This window comes from Podarcis gaigeae (assembly GCF_964106915.1).
Source record: "Podarcis gaigeae genome assembly, chromosome: 14".
NCBI classification, from domain to species: domain Eukaryota; kingdom Metazoa; phylum Chordata; class Lepidosauria; order Squamata; family Lacertidae; genus Podarcis; species Podarcis gaigeae.
In genome coordinates, this window is record NC_139690.1 from 2,602,639 (window position 1) to 2,617,800 (window position 15,162).

General features: G+C 44.7%; 1 protein-coding gene across 16 annotated transcripts in view; it reads left to right on the forward strand.

The window, feature by feature from the left end:
• Positions 1 to 15,162, forward strand: part of TJP1 (tight junction protein 1) — a 340,092-nt gene that overhangs the window by 226,947 nt on the left and 97,983 nt on the right. Inside the window, exon 1 of one of the 16 annotated variants that reach the window (XM_083712145.1) lies at positions 11,946 to 11,963. The exons of the other annotated variants lie outside the window; for them this stretch is intronic. Coding sequence (XP_083568271.1) covers positions 11,961 to 11,963 — 3 coding nt within the window. The 5' untranslated portion in view covers positions 11,946 to 11,960. Of the gene's footprint in view, positions 1 to 11,945; positions 11,964 to 15,162 lie in introns of those variants that run through there. 16 annotated transcript variants of the gene reach the window in all.

Here is a 15,162-nt window from a genome sequence, read left to right on the forward strand (position 1 = left end):
CTGGTACCCAGCTATACCCCTCACGGACTCTGCTTTGTATCCTCCTTGAGTGCTTTTGCCTGGCTAGAAGGTGTTTTGGATCTTTGTGAGAGAGTGCCTGTTGCTTGCCTGGATAGAGAGACCTGGGTAGATTGGGGTGTAGGAAGGAACTCCATGACATCTGTGTGGCTGTTCTGTACAAAGGTAGAACTGCATCTCTTGCCCTGTCCACCACTGGCTTGAAGACACCAGAAGGTCCGCCATGAGGAAATGTCATCTCTCAGGCTGCAAAAAAGTTCTCCACCCCTGTTCTCATTGATGTGCCCACAAAACACCAATTCCACGGCAAATGGAGATGGGAGGAGATTGTTTGAAGGAAAGACCTTGGTAGAAAGAGCCTGCTGTTTCCCCTTTGCAGGCATGTCCAAAGTGAACAACTTTGGGGTCAATTTATAAAAAAAGCTCAGCTCAACAACTTTGGTTGGCCCTCACAGCCCTTCACTTCATCAAATCTGGCCCTCTTTGAAAATAGTTTGGACACTCCTGCTAGTGTATCCTGTTTGGCTATGACCTGTTGTAAAATGGATTTAACAAAATGGTAGGGATCGACTGTAATTGTGTTTCTGCTCTGAAACGTTTACCATGGAAGCAAAAATGTTAACATCACAGTGCTTTTAAATACTTGGCTTATCTGTTTGGCATTTCAACCGGCATCTTCAGAGACTGGGTCAAGAATGTCTTTTGACTAAATTAGCTTTCTAAATGAGACTTCAGGAAGCATTTGATAATACAAACCTTAAAAAGAAAAAACGGAGTACAAAAGACTCAAACAGCCTGATGTGCAAGCTAATTTAAGGCAAGTAGATCCAGGCATTGTCACCAGTCCAACTAAGAAAAGTAACTAACACTCCTGAGAGAAAACAGCTCATTCACTCCCCGCCCCCAATACGAAAGAAAAGAAAAGTTGCTGAACTGATAGCCTAGAAATATTTCTGAAAGTGTTGGGGGATGATCAGTGGTGCTTTGAGGGTTTTGTGTGTGTCTTTGCCAGGCAGGGATTGCCGACCTAGGATATTTAGAGGGAAGCCTTGATTTTGTAGCACAATGGTTTATGTTAGCTTTGTTCTTAGAGAATGTCATGCATGGAAGCAGGGCTGTAGCTAGGGATTGGCAAGGTGGGCCCCTGCCAGGGGTGCACATGAGGGGGGGCACAAAATCAGCTGCTGAGACCCTCCGCCAGGCGCCCTGTGCCCTCCAGCGCTCCCTGCCCACAGCCCAGGCAGGGCAGGGAAGAGGGTGCGCTGGGCGGCAGCTGCTCCTGGCTACGCCCCTTGACCCTCCTGACAGCTGGGTGCCACGGCTGGGCTGGCTGGGGAGCCTGTGCGTGCCCCAGCGCCCCATCCCCTCTGGCCATGAGGCGCCGCCTCTGCCTCTCCTGGACTTCACTTGGGGTTGGGGCCGGGAAGGTCCACCAGCCTCGGCCCCTGATGCTGCCCAGCCCACCTCACTGCTCACACCCTCCCTCAAGGATACCAACTTGAATAAAATATATGGGGGGGCAGGTAAGCACTGCCCAGTATAATCGAGACGGAGCGCACACACACTATTTGAATGGCAATGCCCATTAACGGGGGGGGGGGGGGTGTCAAATATTTTAGTGGGCCCCAAGGAGTTGGCTCCCATGCCCTCCTCCCTATTAAAGTGGGGTGCTCCCCACTTTAGGCGACTTTACTTATGCATGCAGGGGCCTGGAACGTAACCCGCACATAAGTGGGAAGATGCCTATATACCATCATCTAGGTCAGCCTTCCCCATCTTGGTGTCCGTGCTCTGTTTTGGCCTCCTTCAATCAGAATTCATTACAAAAAAGAATTCATTACAAGGTGAAGTGCATGAGGAATTGAATGGGTGCAAGGGAGGGGTTGGAGGAGAGGCAGAAAGAAGAGCTACCATATTTTTCACTCTATAAGACGCACTTTTTCCCTCCTAAAAAGTAAGGGCAAATGTGTGTGGGTCTTATAGAATAGAGAATGCAGGCTGCACAGCTATCCCAGAAGCCAGAACAGCAAGAGGGACCGCTGCGCACCGCTCCCTCTCGCTGTTCTAGCTTCTGGCTTAGCCCCTCAGTCCCTTCCCCCACCTCCCGGAAAAGCCCCCAAGAGCCACGCTCCCTTTAAAGAGCCACGCTCGGGGGAAAAGCCTGCAAGCGCCGCACACACGCTCCACACGGCTCGTGGAAGGGAGTGCTGAGCAGAGCCTGGGATGCATACAGGCTCTGCTCAGCGCTTCCTTTAAAGAATTTTTTTTTCTTGCATTCCCCCTCTAAAATCTAGGCGCGTCTTATGTGCAAAAAATACGGTAATTTGTTCGTGGCTAGGTGGTGCAATCTGGACGGTTCTGCCAGGGGCGGGAAATCACCTAGCTAGGGCTCTGCATGGAAGAGGTCAATAGAGTATATTTGGGGGGGGGGGGGCACTGGATCATAGGCCTTCACAGCTTCCATGACTGGCAGGAGCCCCCGACTCTGAGCAAAAACAACAACCCAAGCTGCTTTTATAATTCACATCCTTTCCTTTTATGCTGGTTCTTGACTTTTTTATCCTGCCCTTATTCACTTTTGTAATCTCACTTGTTTTGTGAATTTAAATTTGTTCACTGCTTTGGCAGTCTGTTTGAAAAGCAGGTTAAAAGTACAGTGGTACCTCGGGTTACAGGCGCTTCAGGTTACATATGCTTCAGGTTACAGACTCCGCTAACCCAGAAATAGTACCTCAAGTTAAAAACTTTGCTTCAGGATGAGAACAGAAATTGTGTGGTGGCGGTGCAGCAGCAGCAGCAGTGGGAGGCCCCATTAGCTAAAGTGGTGCTTCAGGTTAAGAACAGTTTCAGGTTAAGAACGGACCTCTGGAACAAATTAAGTTCTTAACCCGAGGTACCACTGTACTGCAAAGAATAAAAATGTGTGAACCCAATAATACACCTCTCTAGACTGTGTTGAGCATTCTGGGTGCAAGGGGGTCACACAATCCTTTTTACGATTCTCTTTCTTCCGTTTAAGCTCAGAGGGTGGGCCTTGGCTGTGGACAGTCATGTTGCTGGTAGTTGCTGGCAGCAAGTCTGGAATTGGTGCCAGTTAATGGGATCCAATGTATTGCACTCGTTCTACTTCTTCTTCTTCCTATGCTTTTTGGAGAACTCTGTGACATGACCAGCAACTGTCAGGAAGGAGAGTTTAATTAACCAAGTGTGGCTTTTGAATAGCTGAGTGAAGTGTGATTAAGAAAGCTCTGATATAATTGCACCAAAAGAGCTGATTTGAGGTTACAGGATTTGAGGGAGTTCAAGCATTAAGCAAATTGATGATTTCATAAAATACTGGATTATGAAAATGGTAAATGGAATAAAGTTAAGCTGCAGTGAGACTGCAAGATAGGGAAAAAAATTGCAGCCAAGCTACAAGCGTAAAAGAAATGGGAGATAAAGCATTTATGGTATGGTCATACTTAATCCATCTGTTAAAGTATCCATTTTGGCCTGGCAAATATATGTCAAGCTAAAAGGTTATGATATGAAATTCAGCAAGTCTCTCTCTTTCACTGTAAATCTGTCTTCCCATTCCTGAATTTTCTGCCGAACAATTTCCAAATGTTCCTGGAGACCGGATGCAGTTGTGCCAATTGGGATTTTGCCTTGCCTTTCCCCTGCCTCCACCTTGTTTATTCCACTGTGTTTCAGCTGCATATTAACTAGACTGTTTTAACAGAAAAACAATTGCTGCTTGTAGGCTCCTCCTGCTCCTTCCCTCGTGGAGATGGATGTTGCATAGATCAAAGTGCTGGTTCTTTTAGTAAGTGTTGCAGCTGAATCAGTGTTTCTGCTATCTATTTATTGAAATACCTTTTTTTCTGCGGAGGAAATGCTGTGGCAAAGACCTGCCAGCTGGTAATAGACAAAACCCATTTATAGTCAGAACGCCAACTTTCACTAACCAGGTGCCCTCCATTTGCTGTTGCACTACAAATCCCATCAGCCCCTGATGGGAGTTGTGGTCCAAAAATGTCTTTAATGTCCATTTAGGCCCTTCCATGTGTCTTGTAATATCTAAGGTAGAGTAAGACTGCTTTTTTGCTTATGTGCTTGACTTCATGTTGCAGTTCTTTCTGTTTATCACATCCTCAGTTGTTCAAAAGTTTTAATGCTCATGCAAGCCTTTGGCTGTTCTGAATACATTGTCCTTTTGATATAATACATAAAGAAAGCTTAACTATACACCAGGGCAGCTGTCTTGAGATAAATAAGAAATGCTCATAGATGCCAGCTTTGTTCTCTTTCTCTCCCCCCCCCCCCACCTCCCGGACTGGAAATAAAGGTCATCAACTGAGTGGTGGCAGTTGCACAGTAGTTTTTCACCAGTGTGGCTAGTAGTTAATGATTTGGTGGTTTTGAGAGGTAATGTGGATTGGAGCAGATGCATCATTTCCTAAGAACACAAGAGGAGCCTGCTGGATCAGGCTGCTGACCCATCTTGTCCAGCAACCTGTTCTCACAGTAGCCAACTAGATGCCTGTGGGAAACCTGAAAGCCGGATTCGAGTGCAAGAGCCTCTCCCCTCCAGCAACTGGTATTCAGAAGCATTGCTGCCTCTGGCCGTGGAAGCAGAGCAGAGCCATTGAAGATAGACTTATCCATGAATTTGTCCAGCCCTTTTTCAGAGCCGTCCAAATTGGCAACCTGCCTCCTGTGGAAGGGAGTTCCATAGTTTAAGTATGCGCTGTGTGAAGAAATCCTTCCTTTTATCTGTCCTGAATCTTCCAGCATTCAGCTTCAGTGGATGTCCACGAGTTCTAGTGTTATGAGAGAGGGAGAAAAACTTTTATCTATCCACATTCCCCATGTCATGTGTAATTTTATAAACTTCAATCATGTCACCTCTTACTTGCCTTATTTCAAAACCAAAAAGTTGCAAATGCAACCTTCTCCCCTTTCTGCACTTGTTTCTCGCTGATGCAGATGTAACATGCTATGCCCAGCCTGGTTTGCTGTCAGCATGTTACATCTGCATCAGCACTAAACATTCCCTTCTAACCAAAGTTCAAAAATCAATTTCAAACCCTGTTTTTGAACTCTTTATTTACAAAGGCAATCCTGGTTTGTGTTTATGCAGATACAGTGGATGTTCAGGTTGCGAACATGATCCGTTCGGGATGCATGTTCGCAACCCGCAGCGGTGCGTCTGTGCACGCGCGGGTTGCAATTTGGCACGTCTGCGCATTTGCAAAGCGTGATTTAGCGCTTCTGCGCATGCACAACTGCTGAAACCCGGAAGTAACCCATTCCAGTACTTCCAGGTTTTGGTGGTCTGTAACCCAAAAAAAGGGTCCCCAAGAGGGACGCGGGTGGCGCTGTGGGTAAAACCTCAGTGCCTAGGACTTGCTGATTGCATGGTCGGCGGTTCGAATCCCCGCGGCGTGGTGAGCTCCCGTCTTCGGTCCCAGCTCCTGCCCACCTAGCAGTTCGAAAGCACCCCTAAGTGCAAGTAGATAAATAGGTACCTTTTTATAGTGGGAAGGTAAACGGTGTTTCCATGTGCTGCGCTGGTGCTGGCTGGCCAGAGCAGCTTCGTCACGCTGGCCACGTGCCCCGGAAAGTCTCTTTGGACGGCGCCGGCTCACGGCCTCTTGAGCGAGATGAGCACACAACCCTAGAGTCGGACACGACTGGCCCGTACGGGCAGGGGTACCTTTACCTTTACTTTACCTTAACCCAAAAAAACGCAACCTGAAGGGGCTGTAACCCAAGGTATGACTGTATAATGTTTCAGAGGGAGGAGGTTTGTTTGCCTTTACTCTCCCAATAATGCTGGACTTTGGCTCCCACCTCACTTGACCATGCTGCCTGGGGCCAATGGAAGTTTGAGTCCAAATGCTTCTAGACGGAAGCAGGGTGCTAAAGTCTGATCTAGAGAGCCACAGGTTCTGTACCCCGGCTTAAAATAGAGAGTTAGACTGAGAAACTAAAACACCTTCCTGGGCATCTGAAAATAGTCCCCAAGAATCTTGGTGTTTCTTCTGGCTTTGAGCATGGGTTGCTTCTGAAAGCTTGAGGCTACTTCTTGGATAATGGAGGAGGAGATATTTGACACTCACTAAAATAGTGACAGATTACATAGGTTCATTCAAGGAAGTAAAACAATAAATGGTTATGGTCATATGTTGCTAGTCTTATGTGATTTTTTTGGGTGGGTGTGTATGGCAAGCGCTTTATAGGTGGATTCTGAAAGATTTTATATTGTTCTCAATTGCTTTGCATAAGGCATGGGTTGGCCTAAAAAGCTTTGCTTGCCTTGAAGTATGAAGCATAATTACAAAGGTTTTCTTTGCAGCAATTGTAGTCGATGGACTCCGTTGAGATATTGGATGAGATCAATAGATTGTATGTGGAGGGGAAACCTCTCTATCTTACTGTATAGATGATAGGCTAAAATCAAATACTTTTAAACTGTACGTTTTTGTAATCAAATTTTGCTAATTGCATTTTTGAGGAATTTCTTTTATTTGCTAATTGCATTTTTGAGGAATTTCTTTTATTTGTGCAATGATGTTTTAAAAACATAATCCCAACTCCATCTGTTCATATTTACTGAATGTGGGCAGATTTTGTTTTCAAGCGGTAACAGATTTTTGGGGCTGCAATAATAGACTTTAGATCTAACTGATCTTAGTAAGATTTGCTGGTTGCTGTGATTAAAGCAAGATCTTGCAGTACAGTGTTAAGTGGAAATTTTAAAACACTGAAATGTTTGCAATTACTCAGTTTTTCTTTCTTTTTTTTTTTGACCCAAAAACATTATTGTAAAGTTATTCCTCATCTATAGCTTTTCACAAACCCACCTGATTGGTTTCCTTCTCCCCACACTACTGAATTTTCTAAGGAAATCAACATAACTCACCTACATTCTGCAATGTAACATTTCTTCCCATAGGGTCGTTCCCCCTTGCTAATTGGATGGGGTCACATCTCAACATTGTGTTTAGAAATTAGTGTACTGAATGGCAGAATGCAAGAATAACAGCTAATTTGCCAAGACCTGGCCAGCTGTAAATTTGCTTAGGAATTTGAAGTATTTGTCTACCACACAGAGCGATTGCTTTCTGGTAGGACATAGGCTGTCTCTTTATATTGCTGCTGCTGCTGCTGCTGCCGCCCCGTGCTCAGAAGGTTGTGTGAGTAGACTAAAACTGAGCCAGAAATTCTCATTGGAAAACTGTTTAAGTTTCTTCTCCAATGGGTGTAGATACCTCCAAACACCCTCCAGGTTTCACTGAATTGTTTTATCTTCTTGTGGTTCTATTTTGTGCAAAAGATTATTTAGCGCCTTTGATTTTACTTTGTGTAATGTGCTTTATGAACCTTTTTGTCAGCTGCTCTGAGCTTCTTTTATATAAAAAGCAGTGTATACATTTCCAGATACTCTCTGACAGTTCCTTGGGGCAGGATCACAATTTTTGTGTAGGCTGTCACTGCAGGTAATGGCAGCAGCAGAACTTGTGTGTGTTGATGCGCTAGCCACCACCTTGTCCTTCCACGGTGTCCTCAAGAATACAGTTGCTCCAATGCATTGTGGAGAACACCCCCCTTTCCACCAGCCTTCAGTTCCTGTTCTGCAGGAGAGTTGGCTGATTACATATCAGTGGCCAGGCTTATCTTTCATTCAATTCCCTTCCCAGCAAAAGCAAAACAAAAACCAACAAAAGGGTGTTTCCAAGCAAGGCTTCAACAGGCAAATTCCACCCTACCCCCCACCCCAGTCTCCCATCATACCAATTTGCTCTCCCTGTTTACAGAGCAGAGTGCGCAAACTAGGTTTTAGCCTAGTGTGGCTAAAATTCTTAACATCAGGAATTCACTCACTTAATGATTACGGAAATTGTAGTTGAGTGAGGAAATGGGTTAATTAAATATAGTCAAATGTGCATGAAAGGATAGTTCTGGGTGGGGGAAAGCATATTTTGTAAAACATGTCTGCATGTACTGCTGTCTTGGGAGAGGTGTTCCTACTATGTAAAAGGCAAGGCAGGATGCCTTTTCAGAGATGCTGTCAAATAGGATTCTTGCATGAAAATTTTTTATCTTACAGTTGTAAAACAAAAATCTGCTTGGTTAATCTGGATGCTCTTAAACTGGCTAAAGATTGCAGCCCTAGATTTTGAGGCACAATTTAATTACGTTCAAGTGGGGCAGCATAATATATGTGTTGGGGAGTTTTGTACAATTAAACCCTCTGGACATCTTTTGCTGTTCAAGAATTGCAGCAGTTGCTGAATCTGTATCCCTTGAGCTATAAATGCTGCATATTGTAAAACTAAGAGCTATGGCTGCAAATAAATGCAATTTGTAGAGCAGTGGCTGCTGCACCAATTGTCTGTTTTGCCTGTGCTGCCACCCATTTTAAACTGTGTAACCACACACTCTGGGAGCAGGAATTGGTACTGAGTAGTTTAATATAAAACTATTTGTGATGGAGAGGAACATAAGAGTCCATAGGACATTCCCTGATAATGAGTATTTTTATTTTATTTTATTATTATCTTTACCCATAGGTCTTAGGGTGGTTCACCACAGAAAATCACAATATAAAAAACAGAAAATGCACAATAAAAGACAGCCCAATAACCCCCCCCTTCTACAACACATTTTAAAAGGACATTGGATGTAAATCAACTGAAGGCCTGGTTAAAAAGGAACATTTTTGCTTGGTGCCTAAAGGTGCATAATGCAGGGGCCAACTGAGCCTCCACAAACAGGGAGCCACTGCAGAAAGTTGTGTTGCCAGCCTCCGGACCTGACATGGAGGAGGCACATGAAGAAGCGCCTCAGAGAATGATCTCGGGGTCTGAGTTGGTTCATAATGGAGAGAGGTAGTTCTTGAGGTATTGTAGTCTTGAGACATTTAGAGTTTTATAGAACAAAACCAGCACTTGGAATTGGGCCCAGAAACTAACTGGCAGCCAGTGCAGTTGGGCTAGGATTGGTGTAATATGCTCAAACTGTGTTGCCCCGGTGGGCAACTGGCCACCAAATTCTGCACCAGCTGAAGTTTCTGAACCATCTTCAGAGGTAGCCCTACGTATAGGTAAAGGTAAAGGGACCCCAGACCATTAGATCCAGTCGTGGCTGACTCTGGGGTTGTGGCGCTCATCTCGCTTTAGTGTCTGAGGGAGCCGGCATACAGCTTCTGGGTCATGTGGCCAGCATGACTAAGCCACTTCTGGCAAACCAGAGCAGCGCACGGAAACACCATTTATCTTCCCACCTATTTATCGACTTGCACTTCGTGCTTTTGAACTGCTAGGTTGGCAAGAGCAGGGACTGAGCAACGGGAGCTCACCCCGTCGCGGGGATTTGAACCACCGACCTTCTGATCGGCAAGCCCTGGGCTCTGTGGTTTAACCCACAGAGCGCCACCTACGTATAACACATATAATTATGAGTAAGACCAATGGTTCATCTAGCTCAAAATTATCTATACTGACTGGCAACAGCTCTCCAGGGTTTCAGGGAGAGTTCTCTCCCAGATCTCCCTGAAGATGCCCGGGATTGAATTTGGGACCTTCTGCATGCAAAGCAGGTGCTCTACCTCTGAGCCAAAGAGAAAGGCGTGTAGTACAGAAAAAGATATGAAATTCTGAACAAGCTTAAGATGACCAAATTGCTGTTAGGAGCTGGAATTTAAACGCTAGAATTCAGGGTCATCCCGTGAAGCTGAATGCTACAAGATTTCAGAACATACAAAAGAAATGGTTTCTTCACACACAGTGTGTAGGCAGATGTTTCCCTCTGGAAGTAGTGATGGCCACCAATTTGGATGCCTTTAAAAGAGGATTAGATAAACTGTCCAGAGAGTGCACCTCTGATGGGAAGGCAAGTGGGGAGAGTGCTGTTGCATTCAGATCCTATTTGCTGCATTTCCATAGGCATCTCATTGGCTGTTGTGAGAACAGAATACTTGACTGGATGGCATTTGCCTGATTCAGCAGACACTTCTTACGCTCGTATGAAAATAAAAGATGTCAACTTAGAATGTAGCTTTGGTGAAATATTCCCACTCTCTGTATTTTTTTTCCTGAAGAAGGCTTTGAAAAAATAGTAAGGGTGCTTCCTCTTTTTGATGCGAGGGGGAAATGATTCTTGTTTATTTTAGAAGGTATAAACTACAATCTTCCATTCATCTGATGGCTGTGAACGGTCAATGAGGCTGAATTCCTAGGAAAAGAGGTAACATGGGATGGGATATTTTGCACAATCAAATATGAGAAGAGAATAATATGACTTGTTTGCTTTGGAATAACAAATTGACTATGATTAGAGCCTACAATTCTTATTCATAGGTATTTTTATGTTATCCTTTGATCCCTGTGGGCAAAATTAATTGCCTTCACTTGCAAGAACTCAAAACGTGCCTGAGTTGAACCTTCTAAGAAGCAAAACTCTGAATGGCCTCCCTGCATACTGAAAAGTGGCTATACCTGCTGAAAGAGTTTCTTGCATGTGCACCCAGGAAGAAATAAGTCTTAACTGGATTCACACCATACTTTAGGATTAGGACCCATGGCAAGAGGGAAAAATTTGGTGGTTAGGGCACGCTTCACCCGGCTTGCTGAGCCACCCATTGAGCAGGCATTTGTATGGATATGGATATGCAGCCCTCCGCTCTTTAGTTTGCTGTGAGTTTGTATTTTTAGCTTACTTTTTATAATAGTTATTCTGTTCTAAGGGGGAGGGGAGGGCAGGGCTGCCTGAGAGTGGGCCTCACCCAACAGAACGGCTAGGGCAGGTTCCACTGGGGGGATGCACTGGGACACCTGATATCAGTGGTCTCGGGTAGGAGGAGGAGTTACACAACGACCAGACTGTGTCATTACCAAGTAGGCAGGTTTAGTCATTGCTTGAAGACTATCCCTGCCTCCGGTTCTGGTCCTAACCAGAATGATGTTGGTATCAACAAAGGTGACCCATATGACCTTAAGGTGCTGCTGTGCAATGCCAGGTCAATGATTCACTAGACCACTACCATCCATGACTTGATTGTGGATGGAGGAATTGACCTGGCATGTGTAACAGAGACTTGGTTGGACATGGCAGATGGGCCTGTCATTGCTGCTGCTTGTCTGCCAGGTTTCTGTTATATACAGGTCCTATTAGGGAGACCCAGTTTTCTGAGTGTGTGTTCTGGAAGTTGGGCAATAGGAACAGTACAGGATTCCTATGGGTGTACCAAGCTCCCCACTGCACCAAGAATTTCCTGCCCGAACTGTTTCAGGTTGTGGTGGACGTTCTCCTGGAGACACCTAGTCTGGTTGTCCATACCAACACAACCTTACAAGGGGCCGTTTGGGACTTCATGGAAAAAATAGCCTGAATAAGTTTGGCCTGACCTATAGCCGTGGGCATGCCTTAGACTTGGTGTTCACCTCTATGGATGTGGGTGATCTGACACTAAGTTCCAGTGAAATAAAAGAAGTGCCACGAGTGGTTAACTTTCTGGTGCAACTAGACTTCTCCTCAACCCTTTTCCTCCGCAGGAAGGTGGGACTGAGATGGATGGTCCACCCCTGCCACTTATTGGATCCAAATGGTCTCTAGAGAATGGTAGGGAATGGTTTATCCCATGTTGATGGCCTCTCAGTTGATTCCCTGTTGGCCTTCTGGAATGCAGAGTTAACCAGGGCTGTTGACTGTCTGGCTCCGAAGCGCCCTCTGGTTCCTTGGAATCCGGACAGCCCCATGGTTTTCCCTGGAGCTGAGGGCGATGAAACAGTTGCTGAGATGGCTAGAGTGCTGGTGGCGGAAAACACATTCTGAATCAGACCAAACACAGGTCAACGTTGAGTCTACCAAGTGGTGATAGTGATGGCAAAGGTTACATCTGCAGAAAACAGCACCAGGAAACTCTTTAACAGAACCACCTTCACCACTGGGACATGGTGAAGACCCCAAGATCTCCTGCAATGATTTTGCAAACTTTATTTGCAGATAAAGTTGCTCAGATTTGGAAAGAGGTAGACTCCACTGTGGTAGCAATCGGGGCGGGAAAGCACTAGAGTTCTTTCTAGTCAAGTTATATGGGATCCATTCCAATCTGTTACCTCTGAGGATCTGGACAGGCTGCCGGGAGAAGTGAAACCGAACTGGCTCCTTGCCCATCCTAGCGCATAAACGTGAGCTGAGCCAGGCTGGGCAATGGGTTCCACAGGGTAGTGAATGCTTCCTCTGTGAGGGAGTCTAAAGGATATTTGCTGGCTCCCAGTACATTTCTGAGCACAATTCAAAATGTTGGTGCTGACCTTTAAAGCCCTAAACGGCCTTGGCCCAGTATACCTGAAGGAGTGTCTCTGGATGTTGGACTTGGGGTGCCCTTGGCCTGATCCAACAGAACTGCTCTTGTGTGCTTATGAATTACTTCTGAGCACGCTTATTACAGATTGCACAGTAAACATTGTTTAAGATGAGCAAGGGAAGTGAAGGGGCAGTTTGTGCTGGAGATGCATGTAGGGAAAAGAGAAGGAGTGTGTGTTCTCAGATTGGTTGACTCCAGATTTGTTAGCAATGGAGCCAGAATTTGGTCTGCACTGGATCTCTACATGATTGTATAAGCTTCTTCCCTGGGAGTAGCCTGGTGAAATGTGGTTGGCTTGAGCTTTATTTTTTCAAATATTAGGTCTTTCTAATTGTTTTATTAAATGTGGTGTGCTTGGTTGTATTTACCATCCTTGGTGGAAGAAACAGAGCCAGCACCAGAGGAAACGCTGGGGTTCCTTGCTGCCCCCCATCATGCGCTCCTGTGTTTGTGTCTGCAGCTAGTAACGAGCTTCCTGGGCTAAGAGGCTGATGTATTTAAAATGGGTTTTGCTGCTTGGCTCAGCCCCATGTAATGGCAATGTGCTGCCATGCAGATTTAATCTTCTGAGGGAAGGAATGTGGGGCCAGAGCTACTTGCTGCAGCAGGTGCAATAAAAAGGCTGAGAGAATGCAGCTAAAACGCACATCCAGATTGTCCACTGAGGAATCTGCTTCTCAAATTGGCGGGCGGGGGGGGGGGGGGGCAGATTCTTTAGTTAATTTTGGAAGAAGGGATTAATGACAGCTGCTGATGCTTCCATGGCAACAAGGAGAGCAAATAATTTGTGTATAGCAACGTGAAATATATTAAGATTCTTACTGTGTGCAAGAGTGTGAATTTGTCTCACGGTATAATCACCATAGCCTTGAAGGATCAATTTAGTTGTGAAAATACCACTTTCTCTAGGGATATATTCTTTGGGGCTATTTTTAAAAAAATGATTGTAGTATACTAAAGTTAAAAACGGGTACTGTAGCATTGAACACAAATTGCTTTTTCTGAGTCCAGGGTTTAGAGGATTAAAATTTAGAGCAAGGAGGAACTTGCAAGGCAAGTTGAGTGAAAATAGCTGCTATGTTCTGCTGGTTGCAGAGGTAGAGGCTCTAGAGCAGTTACATCACAGAATTTTATGGGATCCCCATTAATGCTATTAGATAACACTTTTTCTAAGCTTTGGATGAGTTGCAAATCTATAGTAATTTTTTCTCTACCCTTTCCCAAGTTCAAGTCAGTAGTTAAAAGTGGAAGCCACAATACTCATATCATCCTTTGCTGCCCCATAGATCCGCAATACTGGCCCAAAGAGTTGTGCAGTTCTTTTGAAAAGTATACAGCAGAGGCGGGGAACTTTAGTTTAGCTTGAGGGCCATATTCCCTTGTGGGCAGACTTTGGGGAGGCAGGCATGCTGGGGGCAAGTTATGCCAGAGGCAAAGGTGGGTGGGGCAGTCAATGTGACCTTGGGTGGTACCTTGGGTTACAGACGCTTCAAGTTATTGCCCCAGGATGAGAACAGAAATTGTGCGCTGACGGTATGGCGGCAGCGGGAGGCCCCATTAGCTAAACTGGTGCTTCAGGTTAAGAACAGTTTCAGGTTAAGAACGGACCTCCGAAATGAATTAAGTTCTTAGCCCGAGGTACTACTGTAAGGGGTTACATTCAATGGTGTGGGTGTCCAGTAAATTAGAGTAATTTGCATCAGAAATTTTTCATCTTGCATTGGAATATTTTCTGATGCCCTATAGAGTGATCTAATTTAGTTTTACTTGTATATACTAAACAAAGCTAAAACATTGAAATTGCCAAGATTACCTAATATTTATTTGCAACTGGCATCAATCCATCATTTCTAACAAACTTTTGAAATAGAAACTTTAGACATCACTGGTTACATTCCAGTTGTGTGGATGCACTGAGAAGAAACTAAAGGAAATAATCAATCTTCGACATGTGTACATCTCATTGTTAATAAATTAGCTCTATACACTCATTTCTTGCTTTTTTAAAAACAACACCACTTGGTTTTCCCTGTGTTGCCCAAATTATGTTCCTCATCTTTTCCAGCCAGCTTTATTTGGAATCTAACCCTGCTGATCTGTGAAAAAAGAAGCACAATAGATGTATACTGTGCAGTTCTTTACATAACTGTCTGTCTTGGTGAAGCGTTATATCCTGGCTAGGTTACTTGAATGCACTCTATGTGAGTGTGCCCTTAAAGATTAGTTGGAAACTTTAATTGCAGCAGGTAGAATGCTTGTGAAAGCTAGGTGTTTGGATCACATTGCCTCTGCTCCATCCCAGTTATACTGTCTGCCTGTTCATTTCTGGAACTAATTTAAGGTGCTGATACTGTCCTTTGAAGCTTTTCATGCTTTGCGACTGGACTATCTGAAGGACTGCCTGCACCCATATGGATCTGCCCAGGCCTTAAGATTTGGGGAACAGTGAGAACAGCAGGTTGAATAATAATAATAATAATATTTATACCTCGCCCACCTGGCTGGGTTTCCCTAGCCACTCCAAGCGGCTTCCAGCAAAATATAAGACGGGTTATATTAAGGACAGGCCCTGTTCTGTGATGGCTCTGCATTTCTGGACAGACCTCACTGAGATGCAGATGGTCTCTGTTAGGTCTTGGATAGCCTTAAAGTTGTTTTTATTCCATCCACCATTTTATAGAGCTCTTTTTTAGCAATTGGTTTATGTTAATGTTTTGATTATTTGCAATTTTCTATGTTTTAGCTGCCTTGTGAAGCTATAACCTTGTATTTATAAAATGTTGAAA